The 18,992-nt window shown below is 41.2% G+C and overlaps 2 protein-coding genes across 2 annotated transcripts in view; both read left to right on the top strand.

Annotated features, from left to right (window-relative positions):
- Positions 1–11,844, top strand: part of CHUK (component of inhibitor of nuclear factor kappa B kinase complex) — a 49,023-nt gene extending 37,179 nt beyond the window's left edge. Inside the window, exons 16-21 of the mRNA XM_049790839.1 lie at positions 982–1,031; positions 3,610–3,706; positions 3,983–4,130; positions 5,742–5,875; positions 8,011–8,107; positions 10,527–11,844. Of these exons, the coding sequence (XP_049646796.1) occupies positions 982–1,031; positions 3,610–3,706; positions 3,983–4,130; positions 5,742–5,875; positions 8,011–8,107; positions 10,527–10,556 (556 nt within the window). The 3' untranslated portion in view covers positions 10,557–11,844. The remainder of the gene's footprint in view (positions 1–981; positions 1,032–3,609; positions 3,707–3,982; positions 4,131–5,741; positions 5,876–8,010; positions 8,108–10,526) is intronic.
- A 2,457-nt stretch (positions 11,845–14,301) lies between these two features.
- Positions 14,302–18,992, top strand: part of ERLIN1 (ER lipid raft associated 1) — a 37,955-nt gene continuing 33,264 nt past the window's right edge. The window contains exons 1-2 of the mRNA XM_049764313.1: positions 14,302–14,431; positions 16,472–16,553. Coding sequence (XP_049620270.1) covers positions 14,319–14,431; positions 16,472–16,553 — 195 coding nt within the window. The 5' untranslated portion in view covers positions 14,302–14,318. The remainder of the gene's footprint in view (positions 14,432–16,471; positions 16,554–18,992) is intronic.

Genomic DNA, 18,992 nt, shown 5'->3' with positions numbered 1-18,992 from the left:
GTGTGTGTGTGTGTGTGTGTGTGTGTGTGTGTGAGTGATGCTGGGATTCGAACCATCTTCCTCCAGGTGTGTGTGTGTGTGTGTGTGTGTGTGTAGGAGTGAATCCAGGAACTCATATACAAAGTAAGTGCTCTACCAGTGACCAATGACATATCTCTGACGCGTGCATGTGCACGTGTGTTTGAGTGTATATGTATGCAAGTGCTCTACTAATGACCACTGACTTACATCACTGACCTGACCTTTGAATTTTACTTTTCTCTTTGTTTTTGGGCCTGGTGGAGCTCAGTAGTCCTAGCTCTGTAGTCAAGGATCATTCCTGATTGGTTCAGGGTACCATATGGGGTGCTGGGGACCGAACCCAGTTGTTCTGCATGCAAGATAAATTCCCTCTCCTTTGTTTAATTTCTCTGCCCCTTGACCTTTGAAAATTTTAAATTATTTTTTCATACTAATATTAAGAAGAAATTTTTATTTTAAGTTGCAAGCTACTTCTCTACTTATCATTACTAATTCTGGCGCCAAGATACTGTCTTGGACCTCAGTGAAGCTAATTTTGTTAGAAACATTAGAAATTTTTTCTAAATTATAAGCTGTAGTGTTTTTGGTACAAGAAAGAAGTATGTGGGGCCAGAGAGATAGCATGATGGTAGGGCATTTGCCTTACACGCAGCTAACCCAGGACGGATGGTGGTTCGAATCCTGGCATCCCATAGGGTCTCCTGTACCTGCCAGGAGTGATTTTTTGAGTGCAGACCCAAACACACAAAAAAACGTGTTTAGTATATCACAACAAATATGAAGTACCTTAACTTGGCATTTTAGGATTGTGGTTATAATGAAATGCTCTGTAAAATATTCAGTTTAAACTTTTATAATAGAATAATTACTCTATTAAAATAATATTTTTCATTTCAAGTAGTGGATTACTAGAGTCGTTACATTATCTGCACACATAGAAACATGTATTTTCTTTTGTAGGGAACAGCGTGCCATTGAGCTATATAAGCAGTTAAAGCACAGACCTCCTGGTAAGACATGGTTACCACAGTACATACAGAAATTTTTAGGAAACTGTTGCTAGTATAATAAATTGGATTGGCTTTGAAACAAGCTGCAGAATAAATTCTAATTTTAATATTGCCATTGAGATACTTAGTGATATGTGCCTTTAAGTTTGTTTTTTCTTTCTTTAACAGATTAAGATCTCTTTTGGGAGGGTGGCTACACCTGGCTGTACTCAGGCTTTTCATTCAGGAATTACTCCTGGCAGTGCTTGGGGGATGCTGTGGATTGAACCTAGTTTGAGTACATGCAAGACAAGTGCCCAACATGCTGTTCAGGTTCCAGATTAGGGTCTCTTGAAGGGAAGAGAAAGATAGGAGTAAAAGAGAAAAAAGGAATCCAGTGTCAGGAAAGAAGCAAGAAAATTTAAGAGTATCTAAAAATATAAGTGCTCTTAAAATTAGAGAAGTAGGAGAGAAGTTGGTAGTGTCTTTTGGTATAGAATGTCCAGAATTCCCAAATTCTAGGCCTAAGCGGTATAATTTAAAAATGATGCCATCATCTGCACTTGTTGAATAATTCCTGTTTTGGACTTCTGATGGATATAGAGCTTGGTTTGCTATGGAGAGTACTGAACTCAGAACTGGACTCTTAACTGCCCAAGTATCCTCAGGCAAACCACCTAACCTCTCTGTAACTCATAAACTCTTGTGCAAAGTGGGGTTGAAGTCTAAATTTTCTCACGCAGTGTGTGTCAGTCTTTGTGAAAATGCATTAAATGTTATGGTTTAATTAATACAACGTGGCATTTATCTGTGAAAAACCAATTTGTTTTGAAGACTTAGAGAATAAATAAAAATCTTGGTCAGCTGTTCCCTGTTTGCTCTGTACCTAAATTATTTATTTGTTTGTTTATTTATTTATTTTTGGTCTTTGGGCCACACCCAGTAACGTTCAGGGATTACTCCTGGCTATGTGCTCAGAAATTGCCCCTGGCTTGGGGGACCCTATGGGATGCTGGGGATTCGAACTGCAGTTCATCTAGGCTAGCACAGGCAAGGCAGATGCCTTCCTGCTTGCACCACTGCTCTGGCCCTGATAGTTTTAGGATTTTTCTTTTTCTTTCTTTCTTCCCTTTTTTTTTGTTTTTATTTTTGTTTTTGTTTTTTGGGTTACTCCAGGCTGGGAACCAACTGCGCAGTTCATCCTAGGTTAGAGTGTACAAGGCAAACGCCCTACGGCTTGTACCACCACTCTAGCCCCTGTAACCTAAATTTCTTAAATAACATTTTACACTTTAAAAATGTGTAAATACATGTAAATGAATTATATGTAAGAAATATTAGCAAATATGTCAGTCTTCCCTCCATTGTTTTTTATTGTCTTGGAATTTTTTGTTTTCATGGAATTTGGTTAGTTTATTTCTACAATAGTTTCCTAGTATATATAAAAGAGGTACTAATCTTGACTTGGGATCAAGGGTAATTGATTAGAAGACATTTTCTCTATGATACGGTATCTGAGATGAGTCTTGAGTATAGTAAGTAGATGAAAGTAGATGGGCTCTTACATTTAAGAATATAAGAAGTAAAAGCATCTATATGCACTCAGCATGTTTGAGGAAATGCAGTGTGACTGGAGTGTAGTTTTGGGAGAGAGATGACAGGGGAGATAGTTCAAAAGGCTGAGGCACATGCTTTATATGCAGTAGGCCAGTGTAAAAGCCATGGCTCCACATGGTCCTTTGATCAATGCTGAGAGTAAGCCCTGAGTACTGCCACATATGACCCCTGATTCAAAAAAATAAAAGTGTTATACTGCCTTTATTTGAATTTTCAGGGCATCTAGAGCATCAAATTTGACTTGTCAATCATTTTTTAAGGATTATAAATAGATATATTAGCATAAAGTTTCAAATAGTCTATCTGGGGCAAGAGCTTCCTTTCTTTGAAGCATCCAGTGTTTGATGAATTATCCTACTATTTTTGAATGAAGGGTGTTAATTATCCTCCCCCAAATTGACCTTTTTGCCAGAAGAGTGTATATTTATCTGGAACTTGCATTATCATATGTTATGTATAAATAGTCAAGATTATTCTCGGGGCCAGAGAGAGAGCACAGCAGTAGGGCATTTGCCTTGCATGCAGCCGACCCAGGACGAGTGCTGGTTCGAATCCCGGCATCCCATATGGTTCCCCCAGCCTGCCAAGAGCGATTTCTGAGTGCAGAGCCAGGAGGAACCCCTGAGCACCACCAGCTGTGCCCTAAAATAAAACAAAACAAAAAGATATATGTATATTTTATAGTCATAATTGCTTTTGCTTATAGCTTTATCCTATAATTTATAGGTATATTATATGACCTTAAAAACCCTAAATTGCATTTTTAATAATACCTTTATTTAAACACCATGATTTCAAACATGATTGTAGTTGGGTTTCAGTCATAACCAGAACAACCACCTTTAGCAGTGCAACATTCCCATCTGCCCTCCCCCATTTTGTTATTAAATGGTGATGTCTATAAATTAAATCTAGTTCTGTTTGGAAATGTTTATGTTAATGTAAAGGAAAGTTTTTGCCCACTAACTGAAGTCCTTTGTAGATCAATCCTACAGTGACAGCACGGATATGGTGAAGATCATTGTGCATACTGTGCAGAGTCAGGACCGTGTTCTCAAGGAGCTGTTCGGTCACTTGAGGTAGCCAAATTATTTTATCTCATACTGGAAAATAAGGGTACTTTATTTTTGTTCCTTCGAAGTGTAGTGGTAGATATATTAGGTAATGGCAAATATATTAGACCCAGGAAAAATTTTAGTCATATCCTTTGCAACTGTGTGTCCTGCTTATGTATATTGCTTGGGGTTGTGGCTGTTGCAAAGCTGATTGTAGTGCATTTCTCCAGCTGGGCTTGAGGGTATGGTGTACAATCTTGGGGCATGTTTAAATGTCTGGCACTGTTTTTATCTCTCCAGCAAGTTGTTGGGCTGTAAACAGAAGATTATTAATCTACTGCCTGAGGTAGAAATGGCCCTAAGTAACATCAAAGAAGCTGACAATGCTGTCATGTTTATGCAGGGAAAGAGGCAAAAAGAAATATGGCACCTTCTTAAAATTGCCTGTGTAAGTAACTATTATTCTTGCAAAAGAAGTCTTGCACAGCATAATCTGGGTCATCTTGAGGAGGTGTGCATTTTGTGGGGATGGTGCTCATGTTTCTTGCTTTTATCTAAATATTCAGATATAGGACTTCATGATCATCCTTCACTAACACTCCAATTTTTTTTTGTCTTCCTGATATTCTTTTTTTTATTAATATCTTTATTTAAACACCTTGATTACAAATATGATTGTAGTTGAGTTTCAATCATATAAAGAACACCCCCCTTCACTGGTGCAACATTCCCACCACCAATGTCCCAGATCTCCCTCCTCCCTACCCCATCCACACTTGTATTCTAGACAGGCTTTCCACTTCCCTCATTCATTCACATTGTTATGATAGTTTTCAGTGTAGTTATTTCTCTAACTGCACTCATCACTCTTTGTGGTGAGCTTCATGTTGTGAGCTGGACCTTCTAGCCCTCCTCTCTTTGTCTCTGAGGATTATTGCAAAAATGTCTTGTTTTCCTTAAAACCCATAGATGAGTGAGACTATTCTTTGTCTATCTCTCTCCCTCTGTCTTATTTCATTCAGCATACTAGATTCCATGTACATCCATGTATAGGAAAATTTCATGACTTCATTTCTCCTGATGGCTGCATAATATTCCATTATGTATATGTAACACAATTTCTTTAGCCATTCATCTGTTGAAGGGCATCTTGGTTGTTCCCAGAGTCTGGCTACTGTAAATAGCGTGGCAATGAATATAGGTGTGAGGAAGGGATTTTTGTATTGTATTTTTGTGTTCCTAGGGTATATCCCTAAAAAGTGGTAGAGCTGGATCGTATGGGAGCTCAATTTCCGGGATTTGGAGGAATCTCCATATCGCTTTCCATAAAGGTTGGATTAGACAGCATTCCCACCAGCGGTGAATAAAAGTTCCTTTCTCTCCACATCCCCGCCAGCAGTGTTTTTTCTCATTCTTTGTGATGTGCGCCAATCCCTGTGGCACACTCTCCACTTTTTATACTCCTTTTAACCTTATACTACTATGATATTCTAACCCAAATGGAAGGTTCCTGACTAGTTAAATTGAAATGTACCTGACTTGTATTCAACTGTTCCCCCCCACACACACTTCATGGTTTTGGGCCACCTGGCAGTGCTCTGAACTTACTCCTAGTTCTGTATTCAGGGATTACTTCTGGTGGTTTGGGGAGATCATATGAGGTGCTGGGGATCAAACCTGGGTTGGCTACAAGGTAAACACCCTATGTACTCTACTATCATGCAAACACAAAGTGTGTGTGTATATATATATATTTTTTTTGCAGGGGGAGGCCACACCCATTGGTGCTCAGGGGTTACTCCTGGCTCTGCATTTAGAAATCCCTCCTGGCAGGCTCAGGGGACCATATAGGATGTTGGGGATCAAATCCAGAGTTGGCTACTTGGAAGGCAAATGCCCTCCCTGCTGTGCTATCGCTCCAGCTCCAGGAATATTATTTTATGGAATCTCTTTGTACATATAAGTAATCATAGAAAGAAATTCAAGACCTGGGAATATGATGGGATATTATATGAGTCATTGGAAGTGCTTACTATAATTATTTTAATTTTTTCTTCAGACACAGAGTTCTGCTCGATCCCTAGTAGGATCAAGTCTAGAAAATGCTGTAACCCCTCAGGCATCAGCATGGCAGCCCCCAAATTCAGAAGAACGTGAACATCCTCTGACATGTGTGGTAACTCCTCAAGATGGGTGGGTTCACTTTGTAACAATAGTGTTTTCAAAAGTAGTAGTGATAGGAATTAAGTATTAGATCAAATAGTTAAGGCATAGTATTCAGTTTCACATGGACCAGGATTGAGTCCTCCTGTTACTTTGTAATAGCAGTTATGCAATTAAAATTTGACCTTTGTTTTGTTCATGTTTTTCTACCTATAAAATGGGAACTACTATGAAAATTAAATTAGAATATATATTAGAGTCTTTGGGAAATAAATGTTTAACAAATGTTACTTATTGTTAAACCCAGATTCTAAGACTTTTTTTCTTTTATTGACTCATCATTTCTTTTATTTAAGCTTGATTTCTTCCTTAACCATTTAGCTATGTGAAATATAGCTCTTTTTTTTCTTTTTGCACTTGTCATTTTGGTAGTTCTTAAAGAACTGTCAAGCTTATTCTATTTCATAATGTAGTATTTCTAAAATCAGCTTCCCAGTGCCTTAAGCAGTTTTGCAGAAATCCCATTTGAAATCCTATATTTCCTTTTATTAATTCCTACTCTTCTGCTAAAAGCTGAATGACTATCCATTTCTGTTATTTTCTCAGCATGAGATGTGCCGTATCCAGAGCCAGTGGCTCTTTACTAGCTTGTGTATTGTCGCTTTTCTCACAACTCATGGAGACCTCTACAGCACCAACATTTCCTGGAAGCTCTGCCCATATTTAGTTTTGCAGAAGTACAGCCATGTTACATCACTGCTCAGGAGGTCATGCAGTTGCATATTGTTACTCTACTTTTATGAGAGAAAAAAAAGCACATGGCAGGAAGGCAAGCTGATATCAGGTATTTTATTTTTTCAAAGAAAGCAAGTTTTAGGGTATTTCTTGGGTTCAATGTAGATTTGGCCAATGCAGTAAACCCACACCTACAGTGTAGTTAAAGTTAGTTATAGAGACTGTAGGAATTATTTAATTTCATTAATTAGAATTAAAAAACTAAACGACTATTAGTAACTTTTTTGCTTTCATGGAAGGCATTTGGGTTTTTTAGGGAATGCTAATGATTACAGATTTTAACACTGTATGGCTAATTTCCAGTTGATGGTGTGGTTGTTTATAATAGTGTATCTGACAAGAATAGTAAATGTTTTATATTAGGAATACATGATGATGGAAATACTTATATTATAATGTTAACTGCCAAGGATTGGAAGCTGTTGACCTCAGTTTCCCATGTGTTTAGTAAAAGCGTAATTAGAACTTAGTTGGCCTAGAACCAGTAGGGTAGGGACTAGGGTTGGTGAAAGAGGGTAGAGAGTAGAGACTGTGTTGAAGAGGATAGAAAGGTAGAAACCAAAATCAGGATTTCCTTCAAATATAAATTTCCAGGAATATTTCTTGGTTCTGAGCAGCTCCTCTGTCACATTACTTTCTTTGCCTGCCCTTAGGAATCGGCTTGCTTGCATACTTTCATTGCTGTCACCTATAGTTTTCAACTAGTTTTTCATTTCTCTGATCTTTGCAGAACAGATTGTATTTTAACTTTCCTACATTTGTGTCTCTGAAGTAAGCTACTGGTGGGTTTTGCTACTTATGAAGAAAAGGAAACAGAGATAAGAGATCCCATAAGAGATCTTTGATCTGTCTATGCCACATTGTTCCCTCCCCACAGCCCCTTTAGTTTTGTTTTTTTTTGGGGGGGGGCTACACCTGGCTGTGCTCAAGGGTTACTCCTGGCTCAGCACTTAGAAATAATTCCTGGCTTGGGGGACCACATGGGATGTTGGGGAGTGAACCCAGATCAGTCCTGGGCAGCCATGTACAAAGGAATGCCCTACCGTTGTACTATTATTATTGTACTTTCTGCCCCCCCCCAATAGAATTTTGAAAAGAAGTTACCTATGATGCCTCCTATTTTTTAGAGGAAAATCTTATGGGAGTTTTTTTAGTAGACTTATCATTAGAGCTGAGCAAAGTTTGGAGTAACACATAGGACTCTACCTCTGGAAAGGAGATATGAAGAAACTGAAGAATATAGGAATCAATTCCATTAGGGGGCTAGGATGCAAGGATAGGGATCATCCTGACCATGAAGATCAGACACTAGAGGAAATTCATAATATCTTTTGATAAATTTGAAAAGACTTTGCTTTTTCATCTTACAGGGAGACTTTGGCACAAATGATAGAAGAAAACTTGAATTGTATTGGCCATTTAAGCACTATTATTCAGGAAGCAAAGAAAGAACAGGGCAAAATTATGGTAAGTTTTAGATGAATCAAGTTTTAGATGGGTCTAACTTCTTGTTGGGTATATTGGATGCTACAGGGCTTAGCTTTCTATGCTAGCTTTTTCTGGAATGTGGGAGGCATGTGGGCATTAGAATTCAGGAAAGCATTGGAAGATTATCTTTGATCTCCAACTCCCACTCATCACTTAATTGGTTTTCTGGTAGCATGTCATCAGTAAACTTCAAAATAGTGTTTGTGGCCTAAAAGTGATTGATTTCTTTGCAGTATGATCACTGAAAGGGAATGGTTTGGATGTTTTTACTTCAAAATCTCAAGTAATATGGGACAAAATTTATATGTACCACATTTTCTGGCATTTAAGATGTCTTTTTAACCCATGAAAAACTTCTTAAAAGTCAGGGATTGTCTTATACGCCTGTATATGGCATGCTGAAATTTACTTCAGCTTCAGGGATGAGTGATCTGTCCCTCTCTTACTGCCGCATCCCATCCAGCTGCCAGGCATCATCACTCAATCCTCTGTCCTGATTAATCTTTCAGGGCACACAGAGGAACTGAGCTACCAAGCGCTGCATCCCATCCAGCCGCCGGGTGTCATCGCTGGTATGCAGCTTTCCGGTGCTCATTCCTTTTATGGGACACAGAGGAGTGCTCTCTCTCCCTCTAGCTGTTCTATTAATCACTACACCCCAGCTTGCTGCTCTTGGAGGAGTCCCCTCTACCTGCTCTCAATGTAGATCACAATAAAAAAATCAGTCACTCACTACAAATGATAAATGTAAAATGATTGTTGGCACTCCAAAGTCTAGCTTTATTAAACATATACTGTTAAACCTTTGAGGGTTCTATTCTTTTTCTCTTACGTTTTTTAATTTCCATTTGGTGTGCATTAAAAGAGAGGTAGTCTTATATGGCGAATATAGCCCAAATCCTATATTTTAACAGGAAGAGTTAGGGGGTCATCTTATACGCCGGAAAATATGGTAATTCAAATATAATAAATGCTATATACAATAAGAATGCTATTATAGTAGTAGTTGAAAAGTTCATATTAAGATTTGGTTTATGTCACTTCTTGGCTTATTAAAACATAGAGAAATTAACTATAATGTTTAGTGAATTAGCTTTTATTATGTTTAGTCAAGATGTCAATTCTCACTATTTCCTTTTTCATTAAGAATAATTATTTGGGGGCCGGGTAGGTGGCGCTGGAGGTAAGGTTAGCTAAGGTTGGCTAGCAAGCGCTAGCCAAGGAAGGACCGCGGTTCGATCCCCCGGCGTCCCATATGGTCCCCCCAAGCCAGGGGCGATTTCTGAGCACATAGCCAGGAGTAACCCCTGAGCGTCAAACGGGTGTGGCCAAAAAACCAAAAAAAAAAAAAAAAAAAGAATAATTATTTGGGCCCGGAGAGATAGCACAGTGGCGTTTGCCTTGCAAGCAGCCAATCCAGGACCAAAGGTGGTTGGTTTGAATCCCGGTGTCCCATATGGTCCCCCGTGCCTGCCAGGAGGTATTTCTGAGCAGACAGCCAGGAGTAACCTCTGAGCACCGCCAGGTGTGACCCAAAAACAAAAACAAAACGAAACAAAAAAAAGAATAATTATTTGAGTGTGGGCAGAGTGATAGCACAGCAAGTAAGGCACTTGCCTTGCACACAGCTGATTGTTGTTCAATCTCCAGCATCACTTGGTTCCTGAGCTCTGCCAGGAGTGATTGATTCCTAAGTGCAGAGCCTAGAGTAACCTGGGATTATTGCCAGGTGTGACCTCCCTTCCTCCCAAACTGATTGAGGACAGAGTTTATAACAGTGTTGAGGCACTTGCCTTGCTCGTGGCTGACCCTGGTTTGATACCTAGCACCACATATCCTCTCCCCAAGCACCACCAGGAGTGATCCTTCAGCAGTGAGCCAGGAATAGGAATAAAGCCCTTGGTGTAGCTGGGTGTGCTTCAAATCTATACCCTCAAGCACCCAAAGAATCATTATTTGCTGGGTGGGGAGATGGCTCAGAAGACTGGAATTTTACTCCTAGTGGTCACATGGTATCTTGAACACCAGTGGATGATGTTATGTGAATCCCACTCCCCGCCATCCCCAAATTTATTTGCTTCTAATATCTATGAAAACGTAATTTGTTATTTTTATTTTTTGGATCACACTTGGCATTGCTTAGAGCTTGTTCTTTCTCAGGGATCACTCTTGGTGGTGCTTGAGGGAACATTTGAGGTACCAGGGGTCTAATCTGGGTCAAATGTATATAAAACAAGTGCCCTACCGCTTTTCTATAGCTCTCGCCTTGTCCAACCCCTATACTTTTGAATTTTTTTAATCTTTATTTTTAAATGTCAAAATAAATTGATAAATTGAAAACCTTTATTCCTGTCACTTATATTCAAGCTCTAATTACAATTTTTATGCCTGATTTTAGAATCTTGATTGGAGTTGGTTAACAGAATGATTTTCCATCTTCTCACCATTTTCATACCTGGAAGTAATTGCTGCACATGTTGGAAAGTTTTTTTCTATGAAACATCCTTTGGACTTGTCAATGGAAGAAATAGCTATGACATACTTAGAATGATTTACAAACAGGATATTTTAATTTGGATATTTTTAACTTAGATAAGACCTTATGGGAAAATAAAAAGAATCCTTTTAATACTACATACAGTTAGTTAAGAGGACCATTACAATCTCTTTGATTTGAAAAAACAGATGGACTAAAAATAGTGTTTCACGTTTAGCTCTTGGGCATAAGGCAATAGGCAATACATTTGAAGAAAACTTCAACTGACGTGTATTTTAAGTAAAAGTTGTCTGTGTTGGGGCCAGAGAGGTGATGCGAGCCTTAAGACATCTGTCTGCCTTGCGCTCACTAGCCTAGGATTGACCTTGATTCAATCCCCTGGCATTGCATATGGTCCTCCAAGCCAGGAGCGATTTCTGAGTGCAGAGCCAGGAGTAATCCCTGAGCATCATGGGTGTGGTCGGAAAAAAAAAAAAAAAAACTGGTCTGTGTTTCTCCAGAAGAGACTGCTCACAAGTAAAATTTGTACTTCTTGAACAATAAATTCTACCTCCTTGTGTTGCACAGTGCTCTTACTGGCATCATAAGGAATTGACTCAATCTTAGTTTTTTTGTCACACATGGTATCCCTTTCTTATACAAGGGATTGTTCATCTGTGCCTTTAATTCCAGTTGACCCATGTTAATCTCGATGAGTGTGCTATGTGTATATGTATTTAAGATGTACATTTAATAATATCAAAGTGAAGTGCCTGTTAATTTATAATGTATTTTGAAAGCTTTTGTTTTTTTCACTTGTAAAATAATCTCTCTGACTTGTTACACAAATTTATAAAGGTCTGCTTTCTCTCATCTCGCATTCTAAAATCCAAAAAGCTCTGGAAGCAAGATTTTCTCAAGGTTGGTAACAAAACGCAGTTACTTGCAAATCTGATTTGAGCCGACATGGAATCTGTTTATCCCAATTTGTGAATACTCATTTATTTTGCTAAAGAACTATGAATGCTTTGATTATAGGGACTGGTATGTGACAGACCTTGCTGCAAGTTGCATCATAGGATACATGCACTGAACTGTCTAAAAGTTGGAAAAGAGAAACATCTACACCGCAAGGGTGGAGATGTCATTTATAATTTAGAAGGTATTATTTTTTTAATGTGAAATGCTTTTGTATTTTAGAGTTTTTCACTTTGTATATTAAATGATAATGATTTTTAAATTACTTTTGGATTTGTATTTATTTTTTAAAAATCTAATTATATTATGGGAAGATGTGAAAGTTCCAGCAAGTAGGCTTGGAGAACAGAATAACATAACGGAGTCTCTCTATATATAGAAATTAAATATTAATTAAATAAACACAGCAATTAAACACAGTATCAGACAGCTTCTTTAAAATAATAGTCTTGGACTGGAGCAGTAGTATAGCAGGTAGGTCATTTACCTTGCATGCAACTGACCCAGGTTCGATCCCATACATCCCATCACCCAAGCCTGCCAGGAATAATTCAGAGTGCAGAGCCAGGAGTAATGCCTGAGTGCTGCCAGGTGTGATCCAAGAACCAAAAATAAAATAGAAAATAAAAATAATTGTCTCTTTTTTCTCTTTTTAAGTTTTGTTTCCTGCGTTCATGCCTAAAACCATAATTAACATCTTTCTCTGTAAACTAAAGTCAAAAATCATACTACCCTATTTTTTTATTGTGAGGTAAAATTACAGTAATATCTCCATTTTTGCTAGCCGTGTTATTTCTGCAGTCATCCAAATTTGAGACCTTAGGGTTATCTTCTAACTTTTTAGTCATCCAGTACTACTATTTCCCAAAAAATGAAAATGCTGATTGTCAGCTGTTATCACAGGTAATCTGTCTCCTGCTTCTGTGTTCTAGAAGGCTTTAATCTAATTTCCTTATTTGATCTACTGCCTTCTTTTCAGGGGGAAAAAATTGCTCAGGGCCCCCTCCCTCCAGCACTTTTCTTTAAGCGAACAGAAAGCATACTCCCCTCTCCCCAGTGACAGTAGTTATCTTGAGTCCCTCTGGAAGGGCCCAACACTTCCCTGCCTTCCCCTATTCTTCCTGCCATAGTAGGAGTTGTGTTGGATACTTCGGGAAATATGGTTTTAATCAATATTCATAATTAAATATGATACATCTTTATAAATACAGATATATAATAATTATATTAAATATGATTTGTTGCTTGAAGTTATGGACTAGATCAGAAACACTGCCAGTATAAGAATGCTCACCTGGGAATCTGAGTATCATCTGTGTGTGTGTGTGTGTGTGTGTGTGTGTGTGTGTGTGTGTGTGTGTGTGTGTGTGTGTGTGTGTGTAGTGTAGTGTATTTACACTTTCAGTTAAAATAGCTAAGCTTTGCAAATATTTACCTGGAGTCGGCAAGATTTCAAACATTATTAGGTAATGAGAACAAAAGGATACATTATTTTATTTAATAAGCATTTATTGAAGAGAGTGGGTATTTTAAAGAGTTTGCTTTAATGAATTCTGCTTATCTTTTACATTCTCACTGTCTCTACCATTGTACTTAGTCAGGCGGCTGCCCAACCCATCGTGTCTACACTGTTGTGCCACATTTCCAAGTGGGACAGTGTTCTTAAAGATTCCTTGTTCTGGGGCCGAAGAGATAGCATGGAGGTAGGGCGTTTGCCTTGCATGCAGAAGGACGGTGGTTCGAATCCCGGCATCCCATATGGTTCCTTGAGCCTGCCAGGAGCGATTTCTGAGCGCAGAACCAGGAGGAACCCCTGAGTGCTGCTGGGTGCGACCCAACCTTCCCATAATAGTTCCTTGTTCTAATTCCACCAGTCTTCTAACTTTGCATCATTGCTCTCCAACGACTTAGACATACTACCTTTATATCCCTCATATTCACATTTGGCTTTGCCCTGTGGCTTTTGGTAACAAGTGGACAAAAAGTGCAAAATTTTAAAAAGATTCAGTCCTATACGCACACTTGTATATGTTTCTATGCTCTATACTTCACATCACAACACACGCACTAACACACACGTTCTCTGCCTTCCGCAAATTCTTGGCCAGCACAGAAAAGATGTTCAGATCAGTAAATGAGTGGTGTAGATAGATCTAGCACCGCCTCTGACCTGTCCTGCACTTTGCATTAAGCACACACGTTTACACACATAGTGGAACAACTCCCACACCTACAACACGCTAGTGAAGGAAGCAGAGGTTTCCTCTGCTGAACCACAAGGGGACGGTTCCGTCCTTCCTTGGCCTCGGGTTTCCAGAGGCCCGAACTTCCTCTTCTCGAGAACCAACCAGCCCGGAGCAACTTAACCCCGGCGGACAAGATCGCGCAACACCCGGCCGGCGAGAATTTTGTCCCGAATCACTCGCCGTCGCGAAGTCGTGGGCGCGCGCAGCCGCAGTAGGGCGAGTGGGCGTGGCCGGCGGCGGTGGTTGGCGCGGCCCGGGAGCGGCTGCACGTGCGGGCGGGGCGATGCGTCGTCAGTGATCGGTGAGGCGCGGCCGCGGGGGTCCGGTCCGGTCGGCGTGCGGCTGTGGCCCCCCAGTGTTCCTGGTAGTGCCTTCCCGGGGCTGTGGAGCCGGGGTCGGGGCCGGGGGAGAGCGTGGAGGCGGGCCGGGGCCGGGCCGGGCCTGGGCGCTGAGCGTGCGGGCCCCTCTCGTCCGCGCAGGAGGCGCCAGGATGAACGTGACCCAAGCGCGGGTGCTGGTGGCGGCGGCCGTGGGGCTGGTGGCGGTGCTGCTCTACGCCTCCATCCACAAGATCGACGAAGGGCACCTGGCCGTGTACTACAGGTGAGTGTTGGGGGGGGTCCTCTCGTTTTCGGGGGCCCTTCCCGACCCCGAGGACTGGCGGACTCGCCCAGCACCCCGACAGTTGCTGGGGGCTGGAGGGTTCGCCCGGGTTTGCGCACTGACATTCTGAGTTTGCTAGCTGCAGTGGCCCCACCACCGAGGACCCTGTCCCAGGGCACCTGCTTTCAGGCCCCTCCAGTCTCCTGCGCTTTTGGGGGGCTTTGCAGCTAGCTCCCCAAGGGCCCCCTTTTTCTTAAACCTGGGGGGCCCACAGCAGCTGATGCATTCGGTTGCCTTCCTCGAGTAACCCACCACCCCACCACCACCACCCCCAGTCTGGTTCTGGCATTTGGATCACCTGGTTGGTGACCCCCCCCCCCAGTCGCCTGAGCTTAGGGTCTCCCGAATCTCTGGGGTGTGGGGATGGAGATGGAGGCAGGGGGTGGGGGGGACACTGAGCTCCCCACCTCGTCCTGCTGGTTTTTCCTCCCTGGAAACACGTGGTGTGGAATGGGACGCCTCATTTAGGCCCAGTGCTCCTTCTGATTTCTACAGGGTGATCACTTATTCCTTTTGAATACAGACAGTGGCAACTTGGGGGAGAAGTAGGGCTGGTGCTGCTTTGAAAGTGTTTCCGCTTTTTTTTTTTCCCCCTCGTTTTCATTCATTATTGCCCAAACTGGGTTGCCCCCCTTTTTTTTCTCTCCCTCATTCATTCTGAGTCTTAGAGGAGTCTTTACTTTGTAGTGCCTTTTGTTTTTGTTTTTTTTTTTTTGCTTTTTCGCCCTAAGGGGGGGAGGCGGCTTTGGGGACAGCATCTTTGGCTTTGGTGCTGAGCGGGGTGAATTACTTCCTGGCTCTGTGCTTGGGTTTGCACAGTAACCCCACTGTCTCCACACTTGAAGCGCTCCTTTGAACAGTTTTAGTGCTGTCTGACAGCAGATGAATATCTAGCGCAAAAGACAGCAGGTGTATCTATATTGCTGTGCAGATCAAGGAAAGAACGTTTAAAAAAATGCCTCACAAAGAATTTGGGGTGGGTCTTAAAACTCTTGTTACCAAATTTTTCTGTATTTCAAGATAGGAAATTATGCTCGAGGTGACTACTTTAACCCCAACTGCCCCCCTCTTTTTTATTTTCATAGTTCTAGCGTTCCAGAGCTTGGTGAATAAGTCCCCTGTTGGGTCCTTCCTCTACTCCTTATCTTTCCCTGCTAATGTTTCTGTTGTTTTTATAGAGATCTTTTGACTTCTCTCTCAATTACCTTTGTAGGTAGATTAACAGAAGCTTAAGCTGGGACCTGGTTCATGTGGTAGATAACATACATGCCTTGCACATGTGAGGCCCTGGGTTTGTCCCAGCTAGTATGGGCCATTGCAGTGTCCTTTGAGGTAGCCCTCACAACAGTAAAGCACTTAGAAGAATGTTAAACTTTGAGAATTTTCTTTTTTCTTAAGATATGTGTTACTTTTTTTCAGCCTAGCAATGAAATGTATTATTATTGGAGGGGTAGCGGGTGGGAGATTTGAGTCACACCAGCATTGCTCAGGTTTTACTCCTGGCTCTATGCTCTGGGGATCACACCTGTCAGTGCGCAGAACCATGTGTAATGGCATTGGGATCAATGTGGCATCATGCAAGGTAAGTGCCTTAACCCCAGACTGGTTCTCTGGTCTTTGATTGGCCTTGTGTTGCGGATAGTTAAATTATGGCCTCTGAGACCCATTAGTTTATTTTTCCACACGTTTTTCAGAAGGTTAAAGTCCAAGGAGAACTGTACAATTGGAACTGTGCTGGAGATGCAGACACGTGGTAGAGCTTATGAAACAAGGTGTAACATCAGCGGTTGGATGTGCTCTCTTCACCTTTCGAGGTGTGACAGATAATTTCAGTGAGCACAGATAATTTCAGTGAGCAGCAGCTGTTCACTGTCAGTAACTCACCTTAGCGAGGCTTTAGTAGGTCAGCAGCATATTTTTAAGGTGTGAGAAGGGATTGTCTCTTTATAAAACTTGTCAAATTGAAACATCTTTTTGCAGGGGAGGAGCTTTACTAACTAGCCCCAGTGGACCTGGCTATCATATCATGTTGCCTTTCATTACTACGTTCAGATCTGTGCAGGTGAGTGATTCCTAAGGAAGCCCCACACTGGACAGACAGGTGTGACAGGACTAGTTACCACACTTGTGGGTGGGGCGGGTTTTCTTATTGCTTAAGCAAGTGGTGGGATTACTTAAGTGCAGGAAATAAAGTTCAGGGTACAATGGCCTTAGCACAGTTATGATTGAGACACCTCACTCTTGACAAGGAGTAGCCATTATCAGGCAGGAGTACTACAACCAGCGGGGAAGGACTGACTTCCTCCAAGTCCACAGTGGTGTGTAACAGGCTACCAGTTACTGCTCTCAAAGGAGTAGGACTTTGGAGCACAACTGGAAATGAAGTCAGTGATTACTTGGTTTAGACATGTTTGGTTTCCATAGAGGCAAGCTCCTGGACTACTGTTCACAAGGAAGCTCTGGATTCTTCTGTGGCTTTTCTGTTTCACATTTTTGCCTTTAGCACACTTTTGTAGTAATTAGTGAGTGTTCAATTTTGACAGCCTTCCTGGATACTTGAAATAAGCAGCTGGTCATTGAGAACAGTGTTCTTGGCCATGGGAGACAATTGGTAAATATCTTTCTTCATAATAAGATGATAAACAATTCAGGCTGTGGTTACTTTTTAGAGGGTGATTAGAGGATGGGAGGCAGGAAGGGTACTTGGGATTGAGCACAGGGTCTCATACATAGAAAGCATGTGCTTTACCACTGAGCTACATTCCTGGTCTCTAGATTATGATTATTTTTTCATGTTTCATAAGTTTTTAGAGTCAGGATATGTTTACATTCTGCTGTTAATTTTTATTTATTTTTTTTTTTAGTATTGGGGCCCACACACCACAGTGCTTATTTTTACTCTCTTACTCAGTTTACTCCTGGCTCTGTGCCCAGAAATTGATCACTTGACAAGGGCTCCAAGGACCATAGGGGGTGCCAGGGAATGAATCTGGGTCGGGTGCCTACAAAGCATGTGTCCTATCCACTGTATTTCCAACCCAGGGGAAATATTCTTTATATTTAAATTAAAATGTATATTTTATTTAAAATTAATATGAAATATTAAAATGGAATTTGATTCACAATTTTTTGGAAATATATTTGAATTTGTCAGCTCCCCTCACTTCTAGCATGTGTTATTCTCATGATCATTACTCCGATTTTTCAACTCTAGGGTCATAGTCTGTTTTCTTTCCCTTTCTCTATTATACTCCTATTTTGACAGCTTTCAGTTCCCATTGCTTTTGTTGAATTTACCTAAATAACTCGACTTTAGTTTCCTTTAATAACTTCTTGCCTCCAGATATGGAGAATTAAGGAGACTGTTATTGTACAAGCAAAGATGCTAAGAAAGAAAGAAGTAACATCGTTTTGAAAGTCTCATTTTGTAGTTGTATGTAAGAGCAAGGAGAACCCAAGCTCCTCACTGGACATTTATTTAGACCCTTGTATCATCATGTTTTCTCTCTCTCTGTCTCTTTATTCCCTCTCCCTCTCTCTCCCTCCCTCTCACTCTCTCCCTATCTCTCTCTCTCTTCTTCCCTCTCCCTCCCTCTCTCTTTTCTCTCTCTCATCATAATGTTCTCTCATTCTCTCTCCTTTTTCTCTCCCCCCTCCCTCCCTTCCTCCCTGAATTTTGTTTCAGTCATACAATTTCTAACACCAGTGTTCATTACCCACCACCAATGTCCCCAGTTTTCCTCCTGTCCTCCCATCCCCAGCTTGCCTCTATCGCTGACACTTATGTCTCTTCCTCCCCCCCCCCCTTTCCTCCTTTCATCATCCTTTTTTCCTTTTAGGCACCTTGCAGTATTGTTACTGAAGGTGTATTGTGAATATCACTTTATCTCTTTCAATTCCCAGTTGCCCAGACTGTTTTTCTTTTTCTTTTTTCTTTTTATTCTTTTTGGGCTAAACCTGGTGGGGCTCAGTGGTTACTCCCGGCTCTGCACTCAGAAATCGCTTCTGGCTTGGGGGACCATATGGGACACCGGGGCATTGAACTGTGGTCCGTCCTAGGTTATCACGTGCAAGGCAAAGGCCCTACCATTTGTGCCACTGCTCCGGCCCCAGACAATTTATTTTCAACAACTATTGTTATAGTGGTCCTTGCATTTCCCACTAACATTTCTGTATTGTTCTTTTTTCACCACACCCAGTGGCACTCTGGCTCTATGCTAAGAACTTACTCTTGGAAGGTTCAGGAGATTATATTGGATGCCTGGGACTGAACCCAGGTTGGCCACAATCAAGGCAAATTCTCTACCTGCTGTGCTATCGCTCCAGCCACTATAAGGACTTTTTTTTTATCTGTATTGGATTTTGTGTTCTTTAGGAGTAGGGATATTGCTTGCTTTTTGCTTTATATACATAAGTTGTAGGTACATGTGCACTTAACTGAGGTACAGTGTCCCAAGAATACACTCATTCAGAACTCCTCTGTTGGAGGTCTTAGATGCAA

This window comes from Suncus etruscus, chromosome 17 (genome assembly GCF_024139225.1).
Source record: "Suncus etruscus isolate mSunEtr1 chromosome 17, mSunEtr1.pri.cur, whole genome shotgun sequence".
Lineage (NCBI taxonomy): Eukaryota > Metazoa > Chordata > Mammalia > Eulipotyphla > Soricidae > Suncus > Suncus etruscus.
This window is presented reverse-complemented; position numbering and strand designations above follow the sequence as displayed.